Here is a 15,823-nt window from a genome sequence, read left to right as displayed (position 1 = left end):
CTTACCATAGCCAAGATGCAACCCTAAGACAGATTGATCTGTTCGGTATTACTGAGCCCAGAGAATTCTTTTTGACATGGATGGGAAAATAGGGCACTAAGACATCTTTTAAAAACGACAACTTACGGGAGGTCCAGGGTCCCCTTTCAGCCCTCTTAGAGTCTCCATCTCGAGCACTGTGTTCAGACGCTCGTCGTCGGAACAGTCAGCGTTCCGCCCGGTTTCGTAGCTGCTGTCCATGGGGTCAGCGGCGTCAGGGTCCAGTCCACCTTCCTTCCTTAGATCGGGGGGACTGCCCGCAGATGGCTCCTCAGACCTGCGGTAAAAGGTTGTGTTTAAAATCCGTTGCAGTTCCGTGAGCTCATTAGTATGTAGATTTGCTGCAATCGCCTTCCTGAGAGGTGTGTCTTGTTTCCTGTGCGGACGAGTAGGTGACACCTTCTTCAATGGTGACAGAGCAGGTGCGGGATCGCTGCGCTGTGCAGTGTCGTCCGACGCATTGGGAAGAGAACTCAGTCTCTCCGTGCTCTTTGCTCTCGCCTCACCGAGGCTGCGATGGGTCACTGGCAGGCTTGCATTCGTCTGAGCAAGTTGCTCAGGAATCATTTCTTTGGTCTGAATCCCATGATTCATACGACCCACAGCAGAGACATTCCCCGAAGGAGGAGAAGTGAGCTGCGACCCTGATGGCTGGTGTTTTCGCTGTTTACGCACTGCTGCAGAGTCACTGGAGGTGACATCAGGACCACCCTTGCCTGCGGGAAATGGGTCCTCTGACAGGGCCTTGGCAGCAGATCTTTTGGGCAGCGGGGAGTTTTCGGGTATCTCAGCTGGTACAATGGTGCTGTGAAGAAGGCTTGTGGCGGGGCGACACTGCTGTCTCACATATCTGCAGTAGTCTGCAGGTGCTTCTACGGAAGGAATGATATCCAGCTGACACAGCACGCCTTCAAAACAGGCGGAGTCATTGCTCAGACTTCCTAAGGTAAACACACTGTCGGAATCGAAGGTCTGAGCGTCCGCAAGAGTCTCTCTGCGAAAGGATTTCCCTCCGCACTCAGCAAACAGAGAGACCGCCCGACGGCTGACGGCAATGGCCAGCGCGTGCCGCCGCCCGTCGTGAACGCTGTGGCTGAAGCTCACCGCCTGCGTTCCCCCGAGGTGCACCACGAGCCTCTTAGGTAACAGCTGTACTCCCAGCTGCAGCCTGTCTTTGCTTCGAATGCTGAAGAGAAATGCACTGCTGACTTTATGGGACTGTAACCCAATTATTACTGTAAATGGCTGCGCTAGGCTGACCGGTAAAACTTTCGTGAGCGGTGACTCAACGTAAGAGTCATTTGTTACATGGACCCCCTGAGGTGATGGCATGGACAGTGATGGCACAGCGGTCACTGGTGACGAGTGTCCTACATCTTTGCCTCCAAGGCCTAGTTGATGAAGAATATCTATGCCTGGAAATGCAAAAGGGAGAAAGAGAGAGAATCTTACTCTCAGGCATTCACGTGTTCACATAAACGTTTGCGTATGAGAAAATCTTCCTGTAGTTACAGCAGCAGCAATCCCTAAAATAAACCTGCTCTACCGGTAACTCATTCCTAGGTCACGAGAGGTACGGCAAGGGAGGGTGAGATGCTACCCTTGAGAATTCAAAGCACACGCACATATGCCTGTACACATATACACACCCCAAGACCCCTGAACCCCAAATTCAATAAATGTTCTCCCATTTTCCCCAATTACCAAACTTATCTGTTACGCCAAAGAATGTACGTGTTCAAAGATTCCCAGATGGCCACTAACTTCTTTAACTTAGAGCTTAACGTTTTATGGCTTCTACGTTAAAGAGAAACTTGGGGACATGCTTACAAAAACAAACTTTCAATTTGGACATCACATTACAAATCAAGTTTCACACAGTTCTTTAAACTATAATTTTTCAGGCTGTTTTTCCTTTCAGCATTCTGAGAATTTGCAAGTCACATGAGAGCCCTTCCTATGCCTGAGCCCCTAAATGGGTACCACACATAAAGAACGAGGCACCCTGAAAACTCCTGGATGAGAAAACTGAAATGCACGCTGTCGCTGATCGCCACACTTTTCTCTCTCCCTCCCAACTTTCTCTTCCATTTTTTCTCTGCTCACCCCAGTAATTTTTAATCCAAACAACTTGTAGACTCTCTCAATATTTATTATAAAATATAATATGAATTTTTATCATTATAAACTCTTGGAAGAGAGTCTATGTCTGATTTCTATTGGATATCTATTACGCCTGCCTTCAAATAGTTCTGTAATTTCTTAATGAATGAATTTCCCCTCCAGAATTTGATCTGATATGACATTTGCCTCTAGAGGAGTTCCCGTTGTGGCGCAGCAGAAACAAATCCAACTAGGAACCATGAGGTTGCAGGTTCGATCCCTGGCCTTGCTCCATGGGTTAAGGATCCGGTGTTGCTGTGAGCTGGGGTGTAGACCACAGACGTGGCTCGGATCTGGTGGTGTTGTGGCTGTGCTGTAGGCCAGCAGCTGCAGCTCCAATTCAACCCCTAGCCCGGGAACCTCCATACGCCGTGGGTGCAGCCCTAAAAAAGGATAAAAAGACAAAAAGCAAAACAAGACATTTACCTCTAGAGCCCTATAAATTAATACCATTTGTACAGAATGATAAACCTTTTCTGTAAGACACAGAACAGCTTAGCCATATGATCATTATTCTTCTTTGGATTGTGTATCTCCCATTTGCTATCTCTGTACCTATAAAATCATTTCCAGCAAGAACTTTTAAAGAATTATTCATTCGAAACTGTGATAAGTGAGGAAAAATTAAGGTTTTAAAGATTAGCCACAAAGATGACACATCATCTAAGTTTTCCTTTTCTCAGGAAATTGGTAGATATTTGATGACTCATGTTTATTACAACTAGCAAACACAGCAGCAAATGTCAGACCCAAGTCCAACAGCTATATACAGCATTGAAGAATTACTGACTACCACTCTTGGGTAATCTGGCAATACAGTTAAAATGTTTTCTCGTTAAGAGAGTTTTACAAAACATTCAAAGGTTTTATTTCATGGTTAGAACAACCATCGTTTATAATGTAGTTGTAATTTGATAAAAGTTTTAAATGGTATAAATGTTTTTATCTAAGATATTTCATGACAGTGTCTCTAACTTTTCCATCAAAATATTCTTCACAGCAGTTATAAATTATATATGCAGTACCAGGGATTCACGAAAATATTTTGGAGAAGCCCTATTAAAATATCAAAAAAATCTTTGACTTCCCATATTTTATAATTACAACTTACTGAAAAATAGTTTTACTCCATAACATGGCTGTTTCTTTTAATATTAGACATGAATTACCAACTGAATCCATTAACTATTCCCATTCCCAATCTTTAGGAAAAATTTACACTCCTGAAGCATACCATGCTTAGTCTGTGACTTGTCCAGGACTAATCACTGCTAAGGATTTTCTCAAGCTGAGGGATAAACCATCACACAGCCAATTCGAAAAGTCACACTAGTAGTGTGTATACATTACATGTATGGTACATATACATGAAGCATGTGAGAGTTCTCATCCTCTTACGCCAGATCAGCTACGCTTGCACAAAGGAAGAGTCAGAAGGATGCGACATGATGTCCAGGGCTGCTACTTTTGCCCAAAGAAAACCAATCTTTGTGCTTCACACCTGCCTCAAATTTCTGATTCTATTAGAATGAAATATTATTGGGAAGATTATTATTTTAAAACCTTAGCATACATATGCTGCCAATGTTTATACATCTGCATGTGTGCTTCCTTCAGTTCTAAAGCATATGTGTACATATATGTTTCCTTCAGTTCTTTTTATTTGATGTATTTTATGGCAAATAGCTAGGATTTTTTAAAAGCTAAGTGTTTTTAAGCATTCGCTACTCAAAAAACTTCCTGATTGGAGTTCCCGTCGTGGCGCAGTGGTTAACGAATCTGACTAGGAACCATGAGGTTGCGGGTTCGATCCCTGCCCTTGCTCAGTGGGTTAAGGATCCAGCATTGCTGTGGCTGCGGCTACAACTCTGATTAGACCCCTAGCCTTGGAACCTCCATATGCCACAGGAGCGGCCCAAGAAATGGCAAAAAGATAAAAAAAAAAAAGTCTTGATTGAACCATCCTTGCATATTTAAAATAGAATCTACTTGATGGTTGTATTTTATTCTTGTAATACCTCACTGGATTTCTTTTTTTTTTTTTTCTTTTGCTTTTTTTAGAGCCACACCCATGGCGTATGGATGTTCCCAGGATAAAGGTCTAATAGGAACTACAGCTGCCGGCCTACACCACAGCCACAGCAACTTAGGATCCGAGCCTCATCTACGACCTTCACCACAGCTCACGGCCACACCGGATCCCTAACCCACTGAGCGGGGCCAGGGAATGACCCCGCATCGTCATGGCTCCTAGTGGGATTCGTTTCTGCTGAGCGACAGTGGGAACTCCCTGAGGGGATTTCTTGAATAACTTACGTAGACTCGCTGCATCGACATTTATGGTTTAATACCTGCCTGTGGTTTTCCCTCATTGTACTGTCATTACCAGACTACAATGTATTTACAGTATTATTAAATATTCTTACCGCATCTTATATTTGATTTACAAGCTTTGGATTATATTTAATTCCCAGCTTCTGATGAACCAGTCAACAATCAATCTACTGCTGGGCTTTTTCCCCTTTTCCTCCCATTTATCTGGTGGTTGTAGCATTCCCACATTGTTAGTTCCTATGGTATTTATATACTCTTTCCTTCCCACATTTTCTTCTGTTAAATAGAGCCAGCCTTTTGCAGTCATTTTCTAATTTACTTTTTGCTGAAGTTTATGCTCTATTAGCTTCAAGAGGGGTTCATGAGAGTATTTCCTGTTTGGCTTTTGTAAGTTGTTGGTAGCTTGTCCCTTAAGTTTCACTGAATATAACATTCTTTGTTGATATTTTTTTCTTTCCTTGGATATCTGGTAATTATGTTTCCTTGAATATCTTGTAATTATGTCCTTAGGTGCTGAATGTTAGGACAGAAAGACCTGAAGTCAGCTAATTTTTTTTCCAAGTGACTTGATTTTTTCCAGCATACCCAAAAGATGTGTTCTTTCTCCCAGAGTACAGTGGTGATGTTAGGATATGGCTTCACACTGACCATTCTGGATAAATGTTTCCAGGCACACAGTATGCCCGTTTGTCGGGCAGATTCAAGTTTTGGTATTGTTTTTTCACTTCTAAGTTTTCATGAATTATAACCTTGGATATCTGTTCTACTTTACAGTTTCAATTTTCTCCTTCAGAAATTCCTGGTGTGAGTATGTGGACTCTCCGCTGCTGTCCTATCATTTTTCTGCAAACGGTCTTTGCCTTCAGTTCCATTTGTTTGATTTTCTCATACCTTCACTGTTTCCTCTAACGTTTTGTGTGTTCCGACTTCCTTTCGCTTTTTGTGAACGGGCTCTTTCCCCGTCCCTTCTTTTCCGAGTTCTACAGGCTCACAGTTCACACCCTTTCAATGCCTTCCCATCTCTTGCTTTTCCCGATTCTCCTACTTCCACCTCGATCTTCCTTCGCAGAGGTGCTCTTTAACGTGTGCGTTCTCACCGTTGCTGTTTCCCCGTACATTTTACCTTGTGGTGTTTTTCTGCTTATTTTGTGCCAACTGCTTTTAGTTGCTGACGGTTTCGCAGCCCAGCAGTTGTCATTGGGCTGCTGAAGGGAGAAGATAGAGGGCCATGCCTGCCAAATCTCTAAATCCCAAAGTTCTGTTGCAGCATCACCAGCGGCTCCTTGATGTAGCCCCACCTCTTGCTCTGAACCAAGCCGAGTCCAGGAGGACTTTCCCAGCCAGCCCTGCTCACAACTCCTCTCCCCCTCCCCTGCAGTCATTCCTGCCGGCCCACACCTGTGGAGGAGTCCTTCACCTTAGGAGGTAGATTCATGCATTGTCTGAGAGCTGTCCCCACCAGGCCAGTTAGCCCTTGTCTGCGCTCCTTGCACTCCCTTCCGGGCAGCAGCCACCCTCCCAGGTCCTGTGGCCTCGTTTTGCGCAGAGGCGAAAGGTTAAGGACTTGCAGCTGTGCTCCTCCCCTTCGGGAGGCTGGCTTTTGCTGGTGCTTCCGAGCTCTCCTGGCGACCTCACTCCTGAGGGCCCCTGCTTTTTCTGCACATTTTGTGAGTCTGAAGATTCTGTCAGTCCCCTAGCTTTGCTGAAAAGGGAGGTTTCAGGTTCGCTTATTATTTCATTCATCTTGTTTCATTTGTATGATATCCAAAAACAAAAGTGGAGAGACACCATCTCGTGGTTTCAAGTTTATACTTAAAATTTGTATTCATTCACAGATGATGAAGCTGAGGTCCAGACAGAGGAAACAAGCTGCTCAAGGACACACAGCTGATAAGTGGTAGAAATGAGGTGAGCGCAGCCAGCCCACCCCCTTCGAAGGCTGCCTGCCACGCTGCCTCGTGTTTCCGTGGGCAAGCCTCCCCACGGCAGGCTGACACCTCAGCGGAGAGGTGGGTACCGGAGTGGGTACCTGAGGTGAAATCTAACGGTTCCTCTCGTCCTAACCTTTCACAGCTCCCTGTGGGCGTGTTTAGCAACTGCCCTGAGTGGATGCTGACTGAAGAGAGAATGCGGGCCTGCCTCGGAGAGGCAGCAGGCCCTGCTCCCGACCACTGCAGTCAAGCGAGTGCTGGAACAAAGTGAGTCACCCAGATTGCTTAGCTTCCCAGGGAATAAAAAATTATGTGCACACTATACTTACAGTCGATTATGCAAGAACATCATGTCTAAAAAATAATGTGCATACTTTAATTAAAAACTACTTTATCGCTAAAGAATGCTAACCATCATCTGAGCCTTAAGTTGTACGTTTTTTGGCAACAGTACCAAGAACACTAGTCACAGGTCACCGCCATAGATATAAGACAGACAAGGTTTGAGGCACTCCGAGACTCTCCAAAAGGTGACACACGGACATGAAGTGAGCAAATGGCAGCGACAGCCCTGACTGACCAGGGTCGCCACCAGACTTCCCTTGGAGCAAATATGCAGCATCTGCCAAGTGCAGCCAAGCCAAGTGCCATCGCGTGAGGTCTGCCTGCAGAGAATCTCCAGGCCAAGCGGCACAGATGAGAGGGCCGGGAGAGCCGGCGAGACGAGAGAAAGGCTTCCAGAAGAGAACAGACTGTCCAGCATTACCTCAATCACCAAATTTGGTGCCAGTGAACACAGTAGGAGAGAACTTAGTTGCCCACGGTAATTGCTTGTTTTGCGAATGGCCCTATGGCCGCAGAATCAACCTAGCGTGCGTCACCTCAGAGATGAGTGGCCACTTAAAGGATCCGGGCTGCCGACCAGGCACTTTATTAGAGGACTTGCTTTTTCTTGAATAAGAGCATTTATTAAATTCTATGCACAGGCGCTGTGCTAAGAGTTTACTGTATTGAGCCACATAGTTCTCATAACAACATAATGAAACAGCTACTCTTCCTAGCCATCTGCCGGTTATAAAAACAAGTCCCTGAGAACTTAAACGATCTTCCCAAGAGCAGCCACCTAGGACTCTGAGAGGCCGAGTTTGAGGGCAGCGCTTTTAGGGAGGCCTGGGGAGCCTCACAGCAGAGCTGATGCGTCTCCTTTACCTACGTGCTTCTTCAGTACAGAATCCAGCATGCTGTTGCCAAGACAATGCCCTGCTCTCTTTACTGTAAATATCGAGCCTAATGACTTCATCCAAACCATGGTTTCGAGAACCACATATGCTGACTCACAAACCTCTCTTCTGGGTTTGCATATCCAATTCCCTGTTGAATTCATCCCCGAGAGCTTCGCTATCCCCCAAGCACTGCTAACTCAATACGTTTTCTTTCACATTCATTTTTCTTACTTCAGGGCCTTTTTCAGTGACGGTCCCGCAACGCCACCAGCGTCTGAGGAATATTTTTACAGTATAAGGTACATCACGGCGTCCTCCGGTGGCCTCCCCTCAGACTGAAAACACAACGCACAGCTTTCTGTGGCGCCCGAAGCCTCTGTCGTCAGCACCCTTCTCGCCTCTGACTCCTCTCCTTTCACTGCATCCCACGTCTGCTCCAGCCAAACCGACCTTTTCTCATTCCTTAAAATCACGGAACTCATGTTTAAGTCAAGTGTTTGCACTTAGGTTTCTCTCTGATCAGAATGCTCTGCACCCTTAGTTCATTCAGACCCAGGCTCGCATGGGACCTGCTCGGAGACGCGTCCCTGACCACGCTCCAAAGCAGTCATCCTCCTTGCCCCTCTCTCCCTAGCTCTCCGACGCCTCTCTGGGCTTTAGTCCTTCTTCACAACGCTGAACTTTTAGAGGAAAAATAGGTATATTTACAATTGCCTATTGCTCGACTCCCTGGTTGAAAAATTAAGTCCATCAGGGTAGAACTTCATCTGGCTTTTACAGTAACAGTCCAGTATCTAGAACAGTCCAGTATCTAGGCGCTGCTTGGATGAATTCATCAATCCAGTTGTCTACCCAGAAACCTGGTAGTTATCTCTGATACTTCCCACCCGTTCTCCAGAGCTGCTGTCACCAAGTCCCACATAAGCCTTAGTTAGACTCCTACGCTTAGAGAGATTTTAACGTTAGCCTCCGGAGAGACTTCTCTGCCTCTTCTAAGACACCCCTGTCCCAGCCGTCAAGCCCACTGCTGCCAGAGAAAGCGTCTAAAGCATAAAACAAAGCGATCATTTGGCTTAGGACGCTGCTTCCTCTGACACCTCAGCACTTCTTAGAGCTTTCAGAACAAAACCCCATCTTATTTCAGCCTCAGGCCCTTAATGATCTAAGCTCCTGCCTACATTTCTAGTCTCACATCCCATGCCTTTCTGATAAATGTTCTTCTTCTTAGTTTATGCTAAATATCAAGGGGGATCAAAACCCAAAGATCAGAACAGGAGGATTTAGAACGTAGGCGAAAAAGGCTCACTCTCAGCAAGAAAGCTCACACGGGAGAGGAGGAGGAATCATTAAATGAAAATGAAGCATCCGTGCCCTGGCAGACCTGGGCATGTCCTGTCTAAAAACAGCTCCTATCGCCTGCCATCCCCCACTCCCTCTTGGAGAGGTGACGCCTTCATTCGGAGATGATTTTTGCGTTGACTTTGCATGGACTCGTGTGTGTCTGTGATGCAGTTTCGAGGCTGAGAAGATCCCCGTAATTGTGGGCGGTATGAGGGCATTCGTGCAATACTGCCGATTAATGCACATGAATCACTGGGACGCTCATTTCTTCAGAAGATTTTACTGAAATGTAGCTGATTTACAGTGTGCTGTTCATTCCTGCTGTGGCGCCAAGGGACGTCGCTGTACCCACGTAGTCGTCTTCGTGTTCCTTCCCGTTGCGGTGCGTCCCAGGGTAGGGAGTACAGTTCCCTGTGCCAGACAGCAGGGCCTTGTGTATCCGTCCTGTGTATGACTCGGGCCCTCGTGCTGATTCCACTGCTCCAAACCCTTCTTCTCCACCTTTTCCGCGAGGGCACCCAAACCCCACACGCCGCCTGTGTGGAAGGAATTTAACATGGTCCAAAGGGCAGGCCTGCCTTCGTCCTCCGTCCTGGAAGGTCCTCTCTGAGCCCTGGAGCGTCTAGCCTGCTAGGAAGATCTTTGCGAACGTGGGGGCAGGAGCCCCACACGGTGTCTAACGGTGTGATTTATGGGGAGGCCTTCGGGCGGTGTCAGGTCAGCTGTGCAGAGAGGGAGACACGTGACGGAGCTCCAGGAAGACTCGGGACCGAGGCTCAGGTAGGCGTCCCCGCCTGGCAGTGCTCTGGGCATCTTATCACGCACCACGCTGGGAAGGTTGGCATGAACCGTGATTCCACTGGGAGAGGAAAACCGGACTCTCCGGACCTGGGCCTTTCCTGGACTGTCCCCCAGCAGTCTCTTCCCCGGACTGACTTGGCTCTGAATCCTTCTGGCGCGACCACAGAACTGCGGCAGCACAGACTCCATGAGTTCTGAGTCCTTCCAAGGCACGGCGAGCCTGAGGGGGTCTTGTGGACCCCAGACTTGCAGTTTGGGGACCATTAAGTGTGGTCTTCGGGTCTGCCCTAACTGATATGTGTTTACACAATTTCCTCGCTTTTTCTCACTCTCTGGCATTTTCTACTCTTGATATTTAACTTTTCCTTGCATCTCTTGCCTTAACAAAGCTTATTTGTGTTTAAAGCAAAACTCGTTCACTCAGCTTACGAGACTCAGTCCAAGGGGAAGTTACCTCCTCTTCAAGCCTCCGGGGCAATTTTTTTGTCGTCTTGCTGTATGCTAGTGACAAAGAGTTCCCCTCCCAGTGTGCTCATAAAATCTGTCTCCTAAGCCTGCAAGGCTGACCCTGAGATGTAGGCACAGACACGCCAAGCCTACTTGCCTTTCACCTGACCCCTGTATGGTGGGCAGCATTGATCATATTATCACCTGTTCGAGGAAAAGAGGGGGAGAAGGGAGGGCGAGAGACGGGAAGTGGGGAGATGGGGGGGGAGAGGGGCAGTGGGTAGATCAGGGCGGTGGGGGGAGGAGGGGAGGCACCTGTCCCAGTGGACGTGACCCTGGGACTCACACCCGCGCAGACACTGATGCCAGGGGCCGAATAGCGGACTCTGCGGTGGAGTGGAAGACATGCCCAAAGAAACAGACACTGGACACCAGGACTACACTGGTTCTGCAGGAACCCGTCACCATCCTGCAATGTCCTATCACAGACCGGAGGAAGAAGGGTAGTGTTAGGTTTACCTTTCAGAGTGTAGGGATTTTCACATTTCTTAAAATTTCATAGCTTAAAAGATTTACACAAATTTATCAATTTTTAGATAAGTAAAGCATAATCTCATTTAACAGCATATAAGTTACAGTATTGGCTCATTATTAAATAACTAACATAAAATAGCACTTAATTTTAATGAATTTTCACTGTTTGAAATTCTCACATATCTGGGTCAGTTAAGTCCCTAAAGCTATGTTCATTCTAGTTTGTAGGAATGATTAAAACAAAATGATTGTTCAAAATAAAATCACCAGAGTTGTGAATGAGAAACATGCTTTTCTTTTCCTTGTCAGTTTTCCCAAATGGACTAACTTAAGCAGATAAGTGCCAATATCCACTTTCTAATGTTCTCTATCGTCTCAGCCACGTAGTTAAGTCTCTGCCAGACTTCAGACTTAGGTACTGGCTTCCTGGCTCCTAGCTTGCTGAATCGAAGCACTAAAGGAAGTTGCTTAAAATCAACTATCCTGTTCTCTCTTTTCAATATTACCTGTATATGGAGAAACAGAAGGATATGGAGCATTTTCTCTACTAAAATGTATTGTATGCTTATCATACAGCAGGCATGCACTAAGCGCTTCCTATGTGTTACCTCGTTTTATCCACACAACCCCATGTAGGAGAACTATTATTGTCTTTAAAGTTACTGAAAATGAGACCCAACATATGCAAGGCACCTGCTCAAGGTCACACAGCTAGTAAGCACTGGAACAGGACAGAAACCCGGCTCCCGGCCCCAGAACACCTGTGCACCACGGCCCCTGGGCAGTTAAAAGACGCAATTGTGACTTTACATATTCTTCATGTAAATACACCTATTTTGAATAGAGAGAAAAATCAAATTTTTTTACAAAATGGGAAATGAAGCTTTAATCTAGGTGTAAAATTTTTGGTTAAGCGTCCACAAGGGGTTTTGGCAAGAAATGCTTGGAGTCACTGCAGCTATAGAATGAGCTGCTTCTCAGTGAGCAACACACACATTTTGGACTGATTTCCACCGTAAATACTCTTCTTGGAGACAAGTGTTTTACACGCCAAGATCTCTGTCCCTGCAGTTTTCTCGCCTAGGGATCATGAACCTGAGAACTCTGTGTATGTTGACAGGTCACATCTCACGAGGGCGAGGCATCCTGCAGCCGCACGGCGGCCAGGCCTGTCTCCCTGGCAGCCAGCCCACCGACAGAGCAGCAAGGAAGGTTGACTAGATCTCGGAAAAGAGATTTTTATCTGTCAAATCCTCAGAAAACTCAGCCTTAAATAGTTCATTTTCTCCTGAAGTAGAATCATGTATTCATTTGGTTACACATCCACCTTGATTACAAAACAAATACAAGATTCATGTTTATAAACAGCATACTGTAATGGTTTTCTTAGCTGTGCTACCATTTAAAGGGATAACTGAAAGCATGGCAGATAACAGATGTTTATCTCTGCTCAGTCTTAAAGTCGCGGGGAAAGGGAATAAGGCAATGTGGCTTAAAACTGCACGGGCAAAGTGAAAGGGCAGACAAGACAACAGCAGAGAAGAGACATTAACAAATTTTGGAAAGATGAAGAACACGCAAAGGAATTAGCACTGAGAAGACTCAACACTAAGGGCTTGTGGAAAGGGCTCAAGAAGCGAAGACACCGCATGACTGAACTCGGGACAGAAGCTGGGGGCATCAGGTGGGGGAGGGAGGAGGCTCTGCAGGTCCGTGTCGGAAGCTCCGGGAGGAAACCTCAACATTAGAGCTGGTTTATGCAGAAACACCGACTCGGTCCAGGCGGAAGCCAGAAGGGCCGTGCCAGGGTGAGAACAAGGGGGTCGGGTAACTGTGCACACTGAAGGCTGAGGGAGCGCCCCTTGCCCCCAGAAGAATCTCTGTATCACGTAAGCCCGACGGCAGTGGCAGCCAGGACTGGACTCAACAGGAGGATCCTGGAGGAGTCTTCTCGAAAGAGACTGCACAGCCTTGACATTAGCGGGCCAGCAGGAAGATGGTGAGCAAAGCTCCTATTTATCCCCCAACTTATCCCCTCTACGCAAACTACACCAATTAACAAGCCCACCCAGCAAACACATCTCTTAAGGCCTTGCCTTTAAATGATAATACAGGTTCTAGAGCCTCGTGAGGAGCTTTTCCAATGCAAAAGACAGACCAAAGCAAACCAAAATCCATGCGCACGAAGACAACACGGAGCCGAGCAAAAGAGGTCAAAAAATGACTTTTATCTTTGGAAAGCTAAGAGTAGATACTGCATCAAAGAAACAAGAACCTAATGCTTTTTTTTTTTTGTCTTTTTTGCCATTTCTTGGGCCGCTCCCGCGGCATATGGAGGTTACCAGGCTAGGGGTCAAATCAGAGCTGTAGCCACTGGCCTACGCCAGAACCACAGCAACGCAGGATCCGAGCCGCGTCTGCGACCTACACCACAGCTCACAGCAACGTCGGATCATTAACCCACTGAGCAAGGGCAGGGATCGAACCCGCAACCTCATGGTTCCTAGTCGGATTCGTTCACCACTGTGCCACAACAGGAACTCCTAACGCTTTTTTTAAAAGGCACAATCTGAGTGAGAAATCACCTCAAAATTTAAATACAGCACAAATTAAAAATTTAAATATTTGCAATAGTGACCAATGAAAATCTGATATAAAATAGAAAACAAGATGGGAAATAGAAGTTACGAAAATAAGGTGCTCAATCCAGGAGATCCAATATCTGACCAACAGAACTTGTAGAAAGAAGAAAGAAATAGGTCAGAGAGAAAACACCAACACAGGAAAATTCCCAGAAAATAAAACATGTGTCCACATTGAAAAGGCCTGCTGACTGCCCAGCAGAATACACTGAAAAAAGACCTATCCCCAAACACATTATTGTGATATTTCAAAATATCAAGGATAAGCAGATGATCTTAAGGCTTAAAGAGCAAAATTAAGAGATCACATATAAAGAATCAAAAATTGAGTATAACATCAGGCTTCTTAACTGCAAGCCGGAAGACTGTAGATGGAAGTCTTTAAAATTCTGAGAGAAGACTAGTTTCAGCCTAAAATGCCACGCACCTACCCAAAGGACGCTCCGGCATATGGGTGAAATTCGGAAAGGCAGCGTTGCAGGAAGTGTTCCGCATGAGCACATGCTCTCAGGTTGTTACTCGGTGATGGGCCCCCCTCGGATAAGACAATGGACACTGGAGAAGGAAAATGAGCTCCAGGACACTGAATCCAACACAGATCAGACGTGTCTCCCACACAAGCCTTAGAGAGTGAACCCCTGCTGCAGAACCGGAGCTTAGCTTCCAGATTTATCTCCAAGAAAAAAAGTCAAACGCATTTTTTAAAATACGCTTTTCAAAGAAGTTCCAAATTATTTTGTGGTATCTGAGAAGAAATGAGAGTGCCACAGAAAACAGAGCACACAACAGAGGAGAAAAGTGTGTTGAGAGGCTAGAAGAACAGGGCGAGGGGCACAGCCCGGTGAAAAGTGTCATTCACCCAACAGCGAGTCGGTACCATCTGCAAGCACACCATGAAGAACTGGGAAGACCGAAACCAGAGGGGATGCCGAGAGTTTGGGTAGCGGGGTGCAGAAATAGGGAGGAGAGATACTATTCTCTGTTACTTACATGTTTTGTGGTGCAGTTTGGCTTTTAAACTGTATATTTGTATTGTTTTAATACTTTTTTAAAAGTTTTGGAAACTATCATGAGTGTCCCTAAATACACTGATTTCTGAGAGGTCTGGTTTGGGATCCTCTCTCGCTTAAGTAAATATACTCGGCAGTATTACGGCTGCAAAGGACATTTCTAATCATTATCAGATCACCGTCTCCCTGAAAATGTTTTTCCAACCTCCTGATCAGATATCATGAGACTCTCAGGCCAATTCAACAACGCAAAACTATTGAAGGGAAAGATTACGTCTACATTTCCAACAACATACCGCTACTTTCATTTCATCTTTGCGCTCAAAAGTACCCAATTTTCTAAAGTCAAATGGGTTTTTTTTTTCTGTGTTAAGAACTCACAATAAAATTTTATAGTTCTAGGACGCCTGAAAAATGAGATGTTCCCCCTGAAATGAAAGAGCATATTTTGTATCCTATTGGTGAAATCTTAAATGAAAGATATTATTTCTTCCATTGACTTCTTTCACGGTTCTGACTTTCAGTGTCGTTGTTCAGTCAGACAATCAGATGGTATCCTTTTTATGTGGAATCAAAAAAAGGATACAAACGAACTTCACAGACTGAAAGCAAACTCATGGTCACTGACGGGTGGGGGGATGGACTGGGGTTTGGGGTCGGCTCGTGCACACCGAGGCCAGCGGGACAAGCTGTGCAGCGCGGAGACCCCGCATCCAGGTTTCTGCGGTCACCCGGACGGGAAAAGAGCGTGAGAAAGGAGGGCTGTGTGTACGCGCGTGACTGAGTCACTTTACGGAACAGCAGGAATTATCCCAACGTTGTAAATCAACTCTACTTCAATGAAGCTTTAAAAAAATGAAAAAAAATCTATTCACAAACAATGCTCCTTACATCTTCCTTTGGTTTTTTACTATTTTGATAAGGACACATCTGGTAAACGATTAAACTCATCCCATTAGCAGGTAGCAGTTGGGAAGCAAGGGCTTGTGTAGAGCAAAGAGATGTTTGGGTTTGTTTTTTTGTGTGGTCAGAGCGTTGACACACGTTAACTCGCGTCTTGGCGATCTAAGTCTGGGCAAGCCCCTTCTTTGACCCTCAGTGGTTTTTTTCCCCTCAAGAGTATTTTTTTATGTATTTTTATCTTGGTTGCACCCGCCACATACGGAAGGTCCCAGGCTAGGGTCCAGTCGGAGCTGCAGCTGCCGGCCTACGCCACAGCCACGCCAGATCCTCAACCCCCTGAGAGAGGCCAGGGATCGAACCTGCGTCCTCATGGATCCTCGTCAGATTCGTTTCCGCTGCGCCACGACGGGAACTCCCGACCCTCAGCTTCTTCATCTCGGACACCCACCCTCCAG

The 15,823-nt window shown here is 46.1% G+C and overlaps 1 protein-coding gene across 2 annotated transcripts in view; it reads right to left on the bottom strand.

Annotated features, from left to right (window-relative positions):
* COL24A1 (collagen type XXIV alpha 1 chain) overlaps positions 1-15,823 on the bottom strand; it is a 321,301-nt gene that overhangs the window by 293,652 nt on the left and 11,826 nt on the right. For both annotated transcript variants that reach the window (XM_047785408.1, XM_047785409.1), the window contains exon 4: positions 127-1,454. In XM_047785408.1, coding sequence (XP_047641364.1) covers positions 127-1,454 — 1,328 coding nt within the window. The remainder of the gene's footprint in view (positions 1-126; positions 1,455-15,823) is intronic.

Source organism: Phacochoerus africanus, chromosome 6, assembly GCF_016906955.1.
Source record: "Phacochoerus africanus isolate WHEZ1 chromosome 6, ROS_Pafr_v1, whole genome shotgun sequence".
Lineage (NCBI taxonomy): Eukaryota > Metazoa > Chordata > Mammalia > Artiodactyla > Suidae > Phacochoerus > Phacochoerus africanus.
Note: the sequence above shows the minus strand (reverse complement) of the source record. Positions and strands in the feature narration are given on the sequence as shown.